The sequence below is a fragment of the Fukomys damarensis genome, unplaced genomic scaffold (genome assembly GCF_012274545.1).
Source record: "Fukomys damarensis isolate Sample0158 unplaced genomic scaffold, DMR_v1.0_HiC HiC_scaffold_36, whole genome shotgun sequence".
In the NCBI taxonomy this organism is placed as follows: Eukaryota; Metazoa; Chordata; class Mammalia; order Rodentia; family Bathyergidae; genus Fukomys; species Fukomys damarensis.
The window spans coordinates 41,882,620-41,898,153 of record NW_022900948.1 but is presented as its reverse complement, the minus strand read 5'-3'; the positions used below and the strand labels follow the sequence as shown (position 1 = coordinate 41,898,153).

General features: G+C 41.3%; 2 protein-coding genes across 6 annotated transcripts in view; both read right to left on the bottom strand.

The window, feature by feature from the left end:
- Positions 1 to 1,210, bottom strand: part of Zbtb34 (zinc finger and BTB domain containing 34) — a 42,760-nt gene extending 41,550 nt beyond the window's left edge. The window contains exons 1-2 of one of the 5 annotated variants that reach the window (XM_010613560.2): positions 1,128 to 1,210; positions 229 to 363 (exon numbers count right to left, since the gene is read on the bottom strand). In XM_010613560.2, the coding sequence (XP_010611862.1) occupies positions 229 to 233 (5 nt within the window). In that variant the 5' untranslated portion in view covers positions 234 to 363; positions 1,128 to 1,210. Of the gene's footprint in view, positions 1 to 228 lie in introns of all 5 variants that reach the window. The other 4 variants (XM_010613557.2, XM_010613558.3, XM_010613561.2 and 1 more) reach the window with 4 other exon arrangements.
- A 519-nt stretch (positions 1,211 to 1,729) lies between these two features.
- Positions 1,730 to 15,534, bottom strand: part of Zbtb43 (zinc finger and BTB domain containing 43) — a 24,224-nt gene continuing 10,419 nt past the window's right edge. Inside the window, exon 2 of the mRNA XM_010613554.3 lies at positions 1,730 to 6,975. Coding sequence (XP_010611856.1) covers positions 5,549 to 6,952 — 1,404 coding nt within the window. The 5' untranslated portion in view covers positions 6,953 to 6,975 and the 3' untranslated portion in view covers positions 1,730 to 5,548. The remainder of the gene's footprint in view (positions 6,976 to 15,534) is intronic.

The following is a 15,534-nucleotide window of genomic DNA, read 5'->3' as shown; positions in this document are numbered from 1 at the left end:
TATTTTTTTTTTTTTTTTTTTTTTTGGCAATGTTGGGGATCAAACCCACGGCCCCATGCCAGCCAGGAAAGCACTCTATCACTGAGCCCCCAAGCCAAGCATTTTGAGAACGTTCAATAGCAGTAACAGAAGGACAGGATTTTTCTTTCACTTATGTGCACTGAGAAAGGCCATATTCAAAAGCATTCACCAAATAATACCCAACTGTTAAAGCAATCTTGAGCTTACCTCATTTCCAGCTGCTGACCTGATACTGGGTCCACTGATGGTGGGCAGTTGTAGGGCTATGGGTCCCCAGATGCCCGGGGATGAGGACTGTTGAAGAATTCTTTGGTGGCTGGGTGGGAAGAAGCGGTCCCTTTGCTGAGGAAATGGAAATAAACTGCACAGGTGCTGTAAGCTCCATATGGGCGACACCCCTCCCACCCCACCCCCTTCTGTTCCCAAACACAAATGAGCCGCTCATCCTTTCTCTTCATATGTGCGGCTCATCTCTAACCCTACCCGTCTCGGTCTCCACCCCTGGGGAGGTTCTGTGCTAGGGAACCCCTGCTTCCTGGGTGCACACCGCTGGACTGCTGGCAACCAGGGCTTCAGAAGAAGGTTCCCAGGAGGGGTGAGAGAGGGTGAGAGATCACTGTGCTGCAGGGGCCATGCTGTCTGCCCTTGCTCAGGACAGACAGGTCTCACCTCCAATGCTAGATGTGGTTCTGAGGTGAATGTCCCCACACAGAGAAGGGCTAGGCTGGCTGAGGCAATCTGGAGCTGGCTTTGAAATCAGCAACAGGGAGGGGGCAAAACCTCACAACAAACAGTGGTGACAGAAGGTTTGTGTGGGAAGACAGTTAAGTTTGGTCTAAAACATGCAGAGTCTCTGGTAATGAGCTGTTAGAAATACGTAGGGCCCTCAGTGCCCAGGCTCTGAGAGCACTGTTGCTGCCTCTCAAGGGCTGGGGTGTCAGGGGATGGGGGAGGGCAAAGTGAGGCGACACAAAAGCCCCACTAAAGAGCACGAGAACATTAACAGAGCCTTGGAAAAAACACCAGTGTATGTGATGGGCACACAGGCCCTGCTTTTGAATCCTGGCTCTACTCTGTGTCACTGTGCAACCTTTGGGAAATCCTACCTTGTCTAAGTCACAGCTGGCTCCCACATGAAATGAGGACATCTAAGGCATCAGCCAGGGTCCTGGCAGGAAACAGACACAAGGATAGCAAGGTACTTGAGGGCTGCCACAAGCAGGGAGTAAAGGACCAATACTGGGCTTGAAGGGACAAGGGGAGGGTGTGGTACCAAACCTCAGAAGTCGCCTGACTGGAGCCCTAGCCCTTGGCAGAGAAGCCCAGCCATTGCCAACCCACAGCTAGGAGGTGGGCACTGGGGAATGAATTTCCTGACTCTCTCAGCTGCCAAACTCATTTAGTGTCTGGTGGATCCTGACCAGCAGCCAGGGCAAGTGCCTAGGACCAGCCTCCTAGGGGGAAGTGGAGGGAGAGGAGGGGACCTGGGGAGCACATGGAGCATCCTGCATGCCTGGATGTGGCTGGAGAGTTGACAAGACAGTCACCATAAATGCCTGGCACAGTAACATTCACTCACTGTGGGCATTTACTTGTCCAAAGGCCACAATGCAACTTTATTCTTGGTGGCAAAAGCCAGAATAAAAACAAGACATGGTCATCTAGTCAGAGTGAAAAACAAAACTTTTACAAAATTGACAGGTAACATTTATTAAAACGTCATACAAAAGGGCATGGTCTCTTCTATAAGAAGAAAATATTAAACAGTAACATTCAATTAAGTAAAACCATGCTGTACACTGAAGACAGCAATTATATAAAGACAAAACTATTCAACTTTTGCAACACAGGCATAACATTTCACAAAATATCAATAAGATATGCACCTAATGATAATCTGTTTATCATTAAATGGTTTTGCGGCCTAAGAGTCACCTGACTTGCATAAATAAAGTAATTTTCTGGAAGAAACATTGGGAACCTCATAAAAGGAAAGAAGGCAGCAGCAACTGACATGACATAGGCTTCAAGCAAAATTTTAAAAAAGTCACATTTGCAAAATGTGTTCCAGCATCTTCCCGAAGGGCACTATCAGTAGAGATTTGAAACAAGAAACCTGTACCTTTAAATGTATAAGTAGCAAAGAAGAACACCTGAACCCTGGTTTCACTGAACGAAGTCACTCATGAAAACAACCTAAATCACAAAAATCAGTGGAACAGAAGGGGGCTGACGGAAGCACATCTCTTGGTTTCCAGCATTCCTAAAGTATCAGAGAGCTCTCACGAGCAAACACCTGGGTTTGTGACAGAGGCGCCCTCCCCGCCCGCCTGAGCTGTAGCACACACTCCCCCCACCCCCGGACAGCAGAGGCTTGCTGTGCCTCCACCTCCCCTCCGCAGCAGTTTGGGGTATGCCATTCTCCACAGCAAGGAGCCACTCAGGGCATGCAGCTTTCCCAATCAGCTAGAAGCCTGCCCAGGGTCAGTGAAGTTCAGCAAATGGAGCCCCTTTGCACAGATTCCTTTAAAGCAAAAAGTGGCCAAAAGGAACTAGAGATGAGATCTAGAAATCAGAACGCAGGCTAGGAGCGTAGGAGAGGGCAACTGCAGCACTCAAGGAGCAGTTACACGGTCTTCCTCAGGTGGACAGCGAGACCTACATTACCAAGTGAATTACCGGGATGTGTCCCCCTAAAATTAAAGGCATGGAACACGCAGGATGTTAAATGCCATTGGTGGTATCTTGAAGCTCTTTCCCACTGGGACTGGAAAAACAAACAGTCAAGACTCAAAATAGGGGACAAATACCTTGGTTGTAGGCCCTTGAAACAACCCCTGAAAGACTGTTTAAAAATTTTCACCCACAATTATCCAAACTCATTTAGAAAGATAAGAATTTCCTAAAGCTGTATTTTCTTCCAAGGGGAGAGACACCACTGTAACCCAGTGACAGGGGTGGGGAGGGTGGAGGAGGAATGCAGTATAGTCTCTCAATCCTAAAAAGCAGAATTTACAAACATTCACTTTCAACGTCTGGACTACGGTTACCCTCTTCCCTGCCTCCTGAATGTGGCCAGCACCTCAGATACCCAACCATCTCACAGTCTGGCTGACCGATGAACAACCCAACTGTCAGAAAAAAATTAAGAAAGATGTAAGAAGCTTATTTAAGTTCTACATTTAGCAGCTGATGTTCATTTTTGGATTTCAATTAGATACTCTTCAAGCACATTAAATAAGTTCCAGCACAAATGACTGCTTCCAAACTGTCACCTGGGGGCTGGCCACACTCCTGCTGAACAAAAGTTCTTTGTTACCACGCAGAACCAGGGTGCTGATTCAGCATTACTGAAGAATCGTGATTTTCCCAGAAGTTTGATTCTACCTCAGACTCTTCTCCCCAAATGTCCCAAAGCTCATTTAAATGCAACTTTTAAGAGGAAACAGCACACCAAACTTTCTCAACAGCAGAAACTGTTTTGCTAATACCATGGGAGCAGTGCTCAGCTTTTGGCAGAATGGAATGGCTGCACTGTCTTAGTATGGAAATTTGCAGGAGCAATAAAAGAACTTTTCACACATAATGGCTAGGATTATACCTAAAACCCATTGGCCTCTAACATGAGAAACAGAAAAAGAGCAACTGAGTTTGGATTGTACAGTCACCTTTCACACTCTGTCAGGTACACAGAGAAAGGACTGTTAACTGGCAAGTTTCAACACCAAGAGAAGATGATATTAATGTGGCAAACAACCAAGAGGTAATATCTAGTTTCTAGGTTAAAAAAACTATATATATGTATATATATATTTATAATAAAGTTTTAAATACAAAGTGCTTTTTATATATTGAGAATGATACAGTGTTAGTGAATAGATCCCTGTTTTGTAGTCTTGATTACAAGAATTAACTGCTAAGTATTGTCTTTCCCCTTTCCAGATAATGTTCAACAGGTAAAACTACCCTGGTGTTAGGAGCTTAAGGGTGAGAGGCCGCTGCCAGCAATGCTTATCGTATTAGAGCAAAGCCAAATTTTTAAAACAAAATTTCACTTCAAATCCAACAGAAATCATTTTTAAGGATAAAAAAAGTTTCTACTTACAAGGAATACACCTATAATTTTATGAAAAGGTGATATAATAGTAGCACCCTGTCCTATGCTGGTAATAACCTCATGTATGTTAAACAGGTTAAAAGCATTCTGAACATATGCCTTCATTTGAGCCTAAAACACCTGATCAATTGGTAGAAAAGGTCTCAGAATAGCTGCTTTTCTTTTTTGCTAGGTGTACTATGTGGACTTGTAAATTTATGCAGTTTTTATCTGTAACTTGGGAGCATGATTCTGTAGAATATTTTGCTAAAATTAGGACTCCTTCATTCCCCTTTAACACATATTCCAGCACTTATAAAGAACTGGCAGTATTAGCTCAGTGTAACTTTCTGAAAACATATCCCCCCCACCAGTGTATTTTCAAGACTCTTCTTGGGCAATTTCACCCCCACCCCCAAGTATAACCCACACTCATAAGATTATGCTTTTCCCTTACTCTGACAGTGGAGTGTCCCCAGAGCACTCTGTTAACTCCTGAAGTCCACAGTTAACCCTCAGCCATGACTTCCGGCTCCTTCCCATGAACAGTGGTCAATGGCTGCCCTTGTTGGGAAGCACCATAAACTAAGGGCAACAGATGGGGTGCTCCACGTTCCGTGGTCCTCTGACCACTCACAGCAAGCTAGATGTCTCCTAGGCAGAGTAGATCCCAGTGCACAGATGCTACCGTTAAACAGCATGTGGGGCAGCAAACCAATTAGAAACACTTACCTCTGGCACCCAAAAGAATTACAAGACACAACAGTTCAACTCAATCTTAGTACTAACACAAAACTGTGCCTTATCAAAGAATTTGGAACTTGACAGTGGCTTCTTACAGAAGTTGAAGCTTGTACCATAAATTATTTCAGCCTTTGAATGTCACCCTGCTAGTATCTTCATAGTTTCAAAAAGAATAAAACCAAACAATTTCTCGTCCTAGAAATATTTGTAGCTTTTACATAAGTAGCATTTCACTCAGTGAAGCAGCTACCAAAACAAATCCACATTACCTAAGTATCTATAGTAAAAGCAAACAAAACAAAATTTCAACATGATCTTGTAATAATGAGTGACCAAAAACTGCTGCCACCTGAAATGGAACTGGTGGGTTAGAGTCCAGTTCCAAGTGCAGGTCTCTCCATCATCAAGTTCACCTGCCTCAATCACAACTGGCTTAAAGGGTTCGCTTGCCAGCTGGCCAGTGGGTTAATGTATTGTCATTACCCACTCCAAGCCAGCACTGAACATACAAATTTGAGGAATTAGATTTTTTAATTGGCCTACTTAGAGCTGGTCTTTCAGAAATATCTTCCTTTTTTTTTAAAGCTTCTCTCATAATAGCAAGTAGCACACATCATCTGTGCCCAGATTTGCATTAATTACCATAGTTTATTTTTGTGCATGCCACTCAAGGGCCAGATCCTATTTTTAGTTAGCCTCAGTTGTATTCTGCTCAGCCTTTGCAGCTTCATAGGACTTAGTACAAGAAGTCACATGCCTGTGGAAACTGTCCCTCCACATAAATCTCTTTGTACAGATATTACACTCATACGGCTTTATGCCTGTATGAATTTTCATGTGGCCCACGAGATGGTGCTTCATTTTGAATTTCTTACCACAGACACCACAGCCGTAAGGCCGAAGACCGAGGTGCATGCTCATGTGTCGATCTCTCTGACTCTTGTGGGTGAAACTTTTCCCGCACTGACAAGGATACAGCTTGTCAGTGGCTGAGAATCCTAAGTGAGAAGCTTCTTCTTTAATCCCTGCTACCATCTCAATATTCTCACTGTAGCCTGCTGCGAGGGCAGCCTCTTGTCTGTGCCCAATTAGATTCCCATCTGACCTCTCTCCAGAAAACTCTTCCATGGAAGAGCCATAGAAATCCACCTGCTCATCATAATTGCTTTCATCAGCCTGTTCATCAAACTCTGCTTCCACTTTCTTCTCCCTGATGTGAAAGTCCTCCTCCACCCCCGAAGGCTGGACTGAATGCTCTGTCTGCATGGTATTGATAGACTCAGTAACCTGGTGCTCATCGTAGGCTGCATGCACGTCCATGCCCTCGCAAGCCTGCTCCAGGCGCTCAGGCTTCACATGGATCCAGCGTTTGTGAGCCATTATGCTGGGCTTGCTGTACATGGGCCGGGTGTAGTGGAACTCAGCACTGTCGCTGGCCCCCTCCTCTCCATCCTGGCTTGCCATTTCAGTGCTCAGCCGGTCATGCTCAGTGGACGAGTTGCTAGGCAGGTACTCGTGCTCAGTGAGCTGAGATGACAGCTCGTCTTTGGTGCTTTCTTCTTCGTTCTCTCCATCCCTCAGTTCTTGGGCTTTGGGGAAATCAGTGTGGCCCCCAGAGCCCAGCTCAAAGCTCTCCACCAGGCCATTGTAGCTACTACTACTTGGAGACTGGTGGTCACTGCCATGATTTAGCTTCTGACAGAGGACTGTAGGGTTTCCCTCTAAAACCTCAGTGCATTTATCCACCACATGCCACATCTGGAGGAAGCTGGCTGCTGTTAAGTAACTAACAATTTCTGGAGCGGGCATTACTAGGCGACCTGTATAACTAGATAGGAGAATGTTCTCAAACACTCTTGGATTCATTACATCAGGCAAAACAATTCTCCTGCTGTTTTTCAGGAGTACTTGGTCACAAAAGTAGGGTGAACTGGCAGCAAGAACAGCTTTGTGTGCCTGGAAAATGTGGCCCTGGACAACAATGGAGACGTCACATAGTTGTCCCTGCTGGCGCTGCTGGTTCAGTTTCTGCAGAATAGTGCTGGAAAAATCAGGAAATTCTACTCGAAAGGAGTTTGTTCCAGGCTCCATTTCATCACAAATCTTGATCAGTGCTACAAGAGAATGAAAAATTGGTATGAATTCCAGCCCAAAGAGAAACTTAATCCATCCCCCCTCTCCCTCATTAAGAAAACACAGACAAGCTCCAAAGTTCCATAAAACCCTTCTGCTTTTGGGCACTAGGAGGTGAGTCATTCCCCAGAGCAAGGTTTACCTGGAAGAGGGTGCCATAAGCAGGAGCCACCCACCACCGCACAGCGTTCTTAATTCTGCCCATGTCTGTGGGTAAGAAAATAATATCCACGGGACTGTATCTGTAAGCTACACAAATCCCCTAAGCAAAGCAAAGGGTATTTAATCAAAACAAACATTGATTTTTATTAAAACAACTGAATTTTAAGCCTCAGATCCAACTCACACTTGCCAAATTGTGGTGAGGGAAGGAGAGTTGTGAGAAGAGGACTGGGGTGTAGCTCAGTAGTAGAACGCTTACCTAGGACACCAAGGCCATGGATTCAGTACCCAGCCCCACCACCACCACCAACAGAAATTCCAGGAGGAAGGAAATGCACATAGAAAGGCTCTCAGGAATGAATCTGGCAACAACAGAAAGGAGATGAGGGAACTAACGTAGTAGGTGAAGGCAATTCAATCTTTGATCTTTCTGCATCAAATGGGTTATATGCTGAGGCTCAAACAAAACAATGCAGGTTTCTCTAATTGCTGTGAGAATTTTAGTCCTCTAAGATTTTCTGATGATGAGAGGCAGAATTAACCTGCAAAGCAAGGTATTCTATCTATTCGGTGGACTCCAAACTGCTTAAAGAGTTATAGACTAACAAGGATAGTAAATATTGTCCTTACTGCTGAATGAATGCAATTAGAAAAAGAAAAGCTACAGCAAAGAATAAATGATTACCTGTGTTGTACTGTTACTGTAAATACATTTTGTAGAATACGTTCTGCGTTAAAAGACAATTCCTAAGGCTGGGCGTGGTGGCGCATGCCTGTAATCCCAGCACTCGGGAGGCTGAGTCAGGAGGATCACTGTGAGTTCTAGACCAGCCTGGGCTACATAGTGAGTTCCAGTTAAGTCTCAACTACATAGTGAGACCCTGTCTCAAAAAAAAAAGAGAGACAATTCCTAACAACACAAGATGAACTCTGCTAGAGATGTGCCCATATCCTATAATTCTGTAGTAAACTGAAGCTGACAAAAAGATTCAAATGATGTATTGCTATTTGTCACCTTGCTATAACACCACAAACATTCACTGCTAAATACCAAGTTTTCTAACTATGAGTTAAAGAGTCAGACAACTCAGATACTGTAAGCCAACCTTCAGGGTTAGGGAGAGGTAAGAGAAGAAACTAGTGTCTCCTAATTATTATATGCCAGGGACTACACACTTTTTTTTTGTTTCATTTTAGTCTTTATATAATTACTCTGTAAATGTAGGGCTTAATATTTATAAGTTAGGCCATTGTAAGTAACTTTCCCAAGGTTACAAGCTAGTTTGTATTAAGTTGAGATACGAATCCAAGTCAGTACGACTCCCAAGCCTGGAGTATTTTTCCTATCACATCACTCTGCCTTCTCTCAGATGATGCCGAAATGTTACATCAGTCATGAGTAATTTTAAGACAGTGTTTTTAGTTTTTGGTACCGGGGATCAAACTTGGGTCCTTGTACTTGCGAGGCAGGTGCTGAACCACTGAACTAAATCCCCAGCCCAAGACAGTGTTTTTAGAACAAAACATTAATTTATGGTTTCATATATCTTAAAACATTCCCTAACAACTTAAGACAAAATAGGCCATGAAATAAGACTATTTAGGTATCTGCAATTTTTTTCGGTACTTGTAATTTCAAAAGGAAAAACTGACTGTATATATTTAAAATCTGAGCGCTATCTCTAGGTGAATATATTCTTTGCTAGTCTTTTTTTTCTCTGTACCGGGGATTGAACTCAGGAGCTTTTGCTTGCGAGGCAGGCAGACCTCATTCCGATATGTATTACCAAACTGCTTTCCAGGAAGCTTCTACCAAGTCACACTAATACTAACAGTAAATGATAGTGTCTACTTCTCACACCTTTAACAAGACAGGATGTCATTAAATCAGAGAAAAATTCTGCAACGCTCCTAAGTGAATAACCTATGATTCACTGCTATTTTAATCTGCATTTTCTCAATCAGAAATCAGACTGCTAAGTCTGTACTCAAGTTACTGGCCATTTGAACTTTTTTCTATAAATTATCAGTCACAGCCTTTGCTCAAATAAATTGGGCAAGTAATATTGATTTTTAAGTGTTTCTATTAAATCCAGGAAATTGCTACCCTGTGTTGCAATTTTTTTTTAGTTAGCTAATATTATTGAATTTGTTGCCACAGTAAAATTTATATAAAATAACCACTCATTTATTTCATGGCCCTAGAGTTTTGTAACAGATATAGAAGGGCACTCTGAACTCCAAATTATAAATTATTATAAATAATAAAATGCTCATTGTAAACCTACGAGTAACTACTAATAAAATCATTAAAATATATTTGAAGAGGAAGAGACTAAAAATGATATTAGACACACACACACAAGCATAATAATAGTAAAAGGAGATTCAGAAATAATAGATTTTAAGTAAAAAAGCACTATAAAAGATAAAGGACATTAATCTAACAAGAGAACACTGACATACACAAAGCAAAGCAACTGTAATAAGAAACAGTTCTCGATGAGAAAAAACTAAAAAAAGAAAAAAAAAAAGAAAAGAAAAGAAATAGAGTTCTGCAATAATAGGTGAAGACTTTCATGCCCTACTTTTAACAATGGATAGAAAAACAGAAAATCTGAAAAGAAACTCAAGGTTTGAACCATATTATAAACCAATTAGACCTAAGATATATAGAAACATCACCCAACAAGTGCACATGGAACATTTTCCAAGATAGACCATAGGTTAGGCTGTAAAACAAGTCTTACCACACTTTAAGAGACTGAAATCATACAAAGCATTTTTTTCTGACTGGCCACAATAAAATAAAACTAGGCATCAGGGTCAGGGATTTAGCTCAGTGGCACTGCACTTGCTTTGCAGGCATAAGGTTCTGAGTTCGATCCCTGGTACCAAAACAACAAAAAACTAGACATTAAAAACAGAAAACTAAAAATCTGACAAACATGGAAATCTTCACTTTTAAATAATCAGTAGGTCACTGGAGGAATCATAGAGAAAATTAGAAAATACCTTGAGACAAATTAGAACTAAATTACAACAAAAACTCATGAGATACAGCAAAATCAGTACTTGAAAGGAAATTTATATCTAAAAATACCTACCTTAAAAAAGACCTTAATAAGAAAAGGGGAAACAAACCAAAAGTCACTGAAAGGAAGGAAATAATCAGAGCACAGAGCCAGGCATGGTGGCATATACCTGTAATCCCAGTACTCTGGAGGCTGAGGCAGGAGGCTTGCCATGAGTTTGAGGCCATTTGCTTTTTAATTTTTATTTATTTATTTTTGCCAACAGGGTCTTGCTGTGTAGTTCAGGATTGCTGTGAGCTTACTATGTAGCTCAGGCTGGTCTCCAGTTCACAGCGATCTTCCTGTCTTAGCCTTCCAAAGTGCTGCTGATTACAGGTATTTGACACGCCCAACATTCACCTTTCTAAATTCTCCCTGCTTCACCAAGCAACATGCAGAAATAGCATCTGACAAAATTCAACAGCCCTTCATGAAAAATCATTGAACAAACTAGAAACACTATACAAGGAAACCATTTCAACATGATAAAAACCATATGAGCCCAGCATGGTCGTGCAGGCCTATAATCTCAGCACTCCAGGGTGAGTCCAGAGACCCCCCTCGAGTTCAAGGCCAACCTGGGCTACATAGTTTAAGATCAGCCTGAACTACATAGTGAGATCCTGTCTCAAAAAGTCAAAAACAGGGCCAGGGATTTAGCTCAGTGGTGCTGTTGCATGCTTTGCAAGCTCAAATTCTAGAATTTGATCCCTGGTACAAAACAAACAAACAAAAAAATCCAAAAACAAAACTACTCATGAAAAAAACTTTATAGATAACAATCAGTGGTCAAAGAATGAAAAGTTTTTCATCTCAGATCAGAAGACAAAAATGCCTATTTTTACCACTTCCATTTAATATAATATTGGAAGTCCTAGCCAAAGAGATGAAGAAATAAATGATATCTAAATTGGAAAGAAGCAAAATTATTTCTGTTCACAAGTCATGACTGTTTCTGTAGAAAACCCTGGAGATCACATAAAACTTAGTACTAACATATTCAGCACAACAGGATACAACATCAAAGAAAAATCAGTTGTATTTCTATATATGAACAATGAACAAGCCAAAAAAAAAAAAAAACCCCTCAGGAATTAACTAAGGAGATAAAAAACTTGTACAATGAAAACTACAAAGCACTAGAAAAAATACTACACATAACCATATACAGATTCAGTGCAGCCCTATCAAAAACCCAAAGGCAAGCTGGGCATGGTGGCACATACCTGTAATCCTAGCACTCAGAGGCAGGAGGACTGCTGTGAGGTTAAGACCAGGCTGGGCTACATAGTGAGTTCCAGGTCAGTCTCAACTACATAGTGAGACCCTGTCTCAAAAAACCAAAAAAAAAAAAAAAAGAAAAAGAAAAAGAAGGCAATTTTGTCTGAAATAGAAAACCCCATCTTATAATTCATATGGAATTTCAAGGGACCACACAAATGGCCAGAGCAATCTGGAAACAAAGTTGGAATACTCATGTTTCCCAATTTCAAAACTCTCTACAAAGATACTAACATCAAAACAGTGTGGCAATGGAGTTAGGTCAGGTACCTCGATCAGTGGAATAGAATTGAGAGCAAAGAAATTTTCACATCCATGGCCAGTCTGAGTTACAATAAATGTACAAAGAAAGTACAGTTTTTTGTTTGTTTTTTTAGCTAAGAGTACCAGGGAAACCGGATATTCACATGCAAAAAAAGGAAGTTAGACCTTTACCTTATACCATATATTGCCACAGGCCAAGCCTGAAGATGGCCTTACTTCCTTTCGTCTAACCCCTAATCCTTTTCTTCTCCATAGAGTCTGTTTGACTAAGATTGTAGATTCCAGGCCGGGCGTGGTGGCGCATGCCTGTAATCCCAGCACTCCGGAGGCTGAGGCAGGAGGATCGCTGGGAGTTTGAGACCAGCCTGGGCTACATAGTAAATTCTAGGGCAGTCTCTACTATACAGTGACACCCTGTCTCAAGAAAACCAAAAGATTTCAGATTCTGGATGGCACAGCCCCAGGAGACAGTTACATTATGTATCCTTGTTCCTTTTCTATGCATGCCCCATCACTTGACAATCATGTTCAGCCTAGGCCATGTGGTACTAGTTACCCCACCTTCCTACACTGTAAATAAAGAGTGCACTGGACACCAGGTGGCCATTAGCTAATCAGGCTATGGTCCTACCTGCTCCCAGCGAAAAAGCTTAATCTTGGTATGTATCCTTCTTTCTCATTAATTCAATTTTCTTCATCTCCCACCCACTCTCCCTGGCTTTGGACCCTACACTGTGCAGGTAGTAGCAATATACAAAAATGAAAATGGATCACAGACTTTTAAGAACTGAACTATAAACTCTTAAAAGAAACAGAGAAATTGGCTTGATGCTGGCTTTGGCATCTGAATTCTTATATATGATAACAAAAGTTTGGGCTTCATTAGAAATAATAAATAAATTGGACTTCATTAGAAATAAACCTTTTGGGCATCAAAGGACGCGAGCTGGACATGTAGCTCAGTATGAGGCCTTAAGTTTGATCCTTAGCATTACAAAAACAAAACCAAACAAAAACATTATCAAGAGCAAAAAGACAGTCCACAGAATAAAAGAAAACATCTAAAAAATCAGACACATGATACAAGTCTAGGCTAGTAGCCAGAATATATACTAAGAACTTCTACAACTCATAACAAAAAAGATAAACCAATAAAATTGGCCTAAGGGCATGAATAGCTATTATCCAAAGATATTAAAATGGTCACTAAGCATAAGTAAAGATGTTCATCATTAGCCACTAGAGAAATGCACACCAAAACTACAATGAGATGCCATTTTACATTTGCTATAATGGTCACAATAAAAAACAAAAATGAATGGAAAATTAAAATGTGACAAGGATGTCGAGAAAATGAATGACCATATACTGCTGATGGGAAGGAATATAATATAGTGCAGCTGCTTTGTTGTTTTTTGGGGGGTTTTTTTTTTGGTACTGGGGATCAAACTCTGGACCTTGTGCTTGCAAGGCAGGTGGTAGGCACCACTGAGCTAAATCCCTGGCCCTTTTTGTTGTTGTTGTTGTTTGTGTGTATATGTGTGTGTGTGTGTGCAGCTGCTTTGGAAAAGTCCATCAGTTCCTCAAAAAGCTATGTACAGAATTACCATATGCCACACAGTTCTACTCTTAGGTATATATCCCAAAGCACAGAGACTCAGTTATTCACGCAAATGTTCAGAAGAAGAATTATTCACAAAGTTACAAAAGACAGAAACAAGCCAAGCATTCATTAACAGATCAATGGAATAAGCAAAATGTGATATATTCAAACAGGGAAGTATTATTTAATCAAAAAAGGAATGAGGTGGGTGTGGTGTTGTACACCTGTAATCCCAGCACTCGAGAGGCTGAGGCAGGAGGATCCGCTGTGAGTTTGAGACCAGCCTGGGCTACAGAGTGAGTTCCAGGGCAGTCTGAACTATACAGCGAGACCCTGTCTCCAAAAAAAAGGAATGGAGTTCTGATACATACTGCGACATGGATGAGCACAGAAAACACCATGCTAACTGAAATATCTATTACAGGCAAATTAATAGACAGTAAGACAGTTTACCAAGGGACTCAAGAAATGAGGAATTATTGCTTAATGGGTAGAGTTTCTGTCTCAGGTGTTGAAAACATTTTCAAAATAGTAGTTTGTTACATACTGAATATAATTAATACTACATTGAATGTAGTTGTACACTAAAACATGGTTAAAAGGATGAACTGAAAGTCATCCATGTCAACACAAAGAAAAACTGTCATGTATCTTTAATTATATCAAGGCAGTAAAGGTCTTTGTAATTTAGTAAGCATCAGAACTCTACCTTTAAGTATAGGTGAATTTGGTATCTCTCTGTATTCTTTGATTTTAGTAATATGCAGTTTTTTACAGGCTTTCTTGTTATATAGTAATATTGAAACTCACAAATAGCTGTAATCTATATTAAGAGTACAGTTGCTGTTTCAGTTGATTGATTAACTCACTATCAACATACAAGGTACAAGGTACAATGGAGGACTTCAAAGACAAGAAATGTTACTGTCCTTGAAGAGTTTATAATCTGGTAAGGGAGATTTAAAAAAACAAACAAACATATACAACACTTATTCAAGGCAAAGCTTGATAAATACCAAGAGCAAATTCCAAACCCAGGAACGATGGGGAGAGGGGAGACAGAACCTGGAACCTGCAGTTTTCGAATGATACAAACAGCCTGCTGCAGCATGGTGCCATAGGGTCACCACCACTGCTTTAGAGTTATAAACTGTCAATATAAATTCTGGTGTCACTGGGGTAAGAAGACAACTTGGAAAACAGGCATATAATTTTTATTTACCACATCCTTTAATCATCTAAGAAATATGAAACTATTAGCCCGAGTCCTGGAGCTTAAGACACAGTGTTACCTACGTGCCATACACTTTAAGAAATGAAAGATACAGTGGAGATGGAAACAGATTGAAGAGACATACTGCTCCTGCACCTCCATTTCTGCTTTAGGCAATCTTGGCAGAGTAGCAGGTGTACTCACAGAATACCAGTTACACCTGTTCATTTGAAGCGCCCAGAACTACAGTCAGGGTGGATCATGGGACAGACAGGTGCTGCAGTTTGGCAACATTCACAAGTGGGTGGTATTAGGACACCAAAGGCTGCACTTTGCCTCAGCAGGAAAAAAATCTTAATCAGAGGATGGGCTCAGGAAGGCACAGCTAGCATTTGTCAGCTGGGCCAAACACAAGAAGCTCTTATCCTAGTATCACAATTTCACCAACACAAAAGAAACAGAGCTCAAGCTCTAGGAGAAGGCCTAAGGCCTACCTTCTAGCCCCAGCCATTCCACTTAAGAAAATCCCGAGAGTCAATATAGCCTCATTTCTAGTTTATGAACAGAAGAGTGATTCTAACAACATTCAGGTATATGAGAGACTGAAAAATAAATCCCCTTACAAAGGAGTAAAAGCTTCAGAACAGGGGCCAGGGAATTAGCTCAGCGGTTCAGTGGCCTGCCTTGCAAGCGCTAGGATCTGAGTTCAATCCCCAGTACCAAAAAAAAAAAAAAAAAAGCTTCAGAACAGAACAGAGTATTTCCCTCAAAGAATAAATAAACAGCTTGGTATGGTAACATAAGCCTGTAATTCCAGAACTGAGGAGGCTGAGGCAGGATTGCCACAGCCAGCATAGGAAATGCTGTCTCAAAGAAACAAAAGCTGAGCTGGCGTGGGGGCACATGCCTGTAATCCCAGCACTTGGGAGGCTGAAGCAGGAGG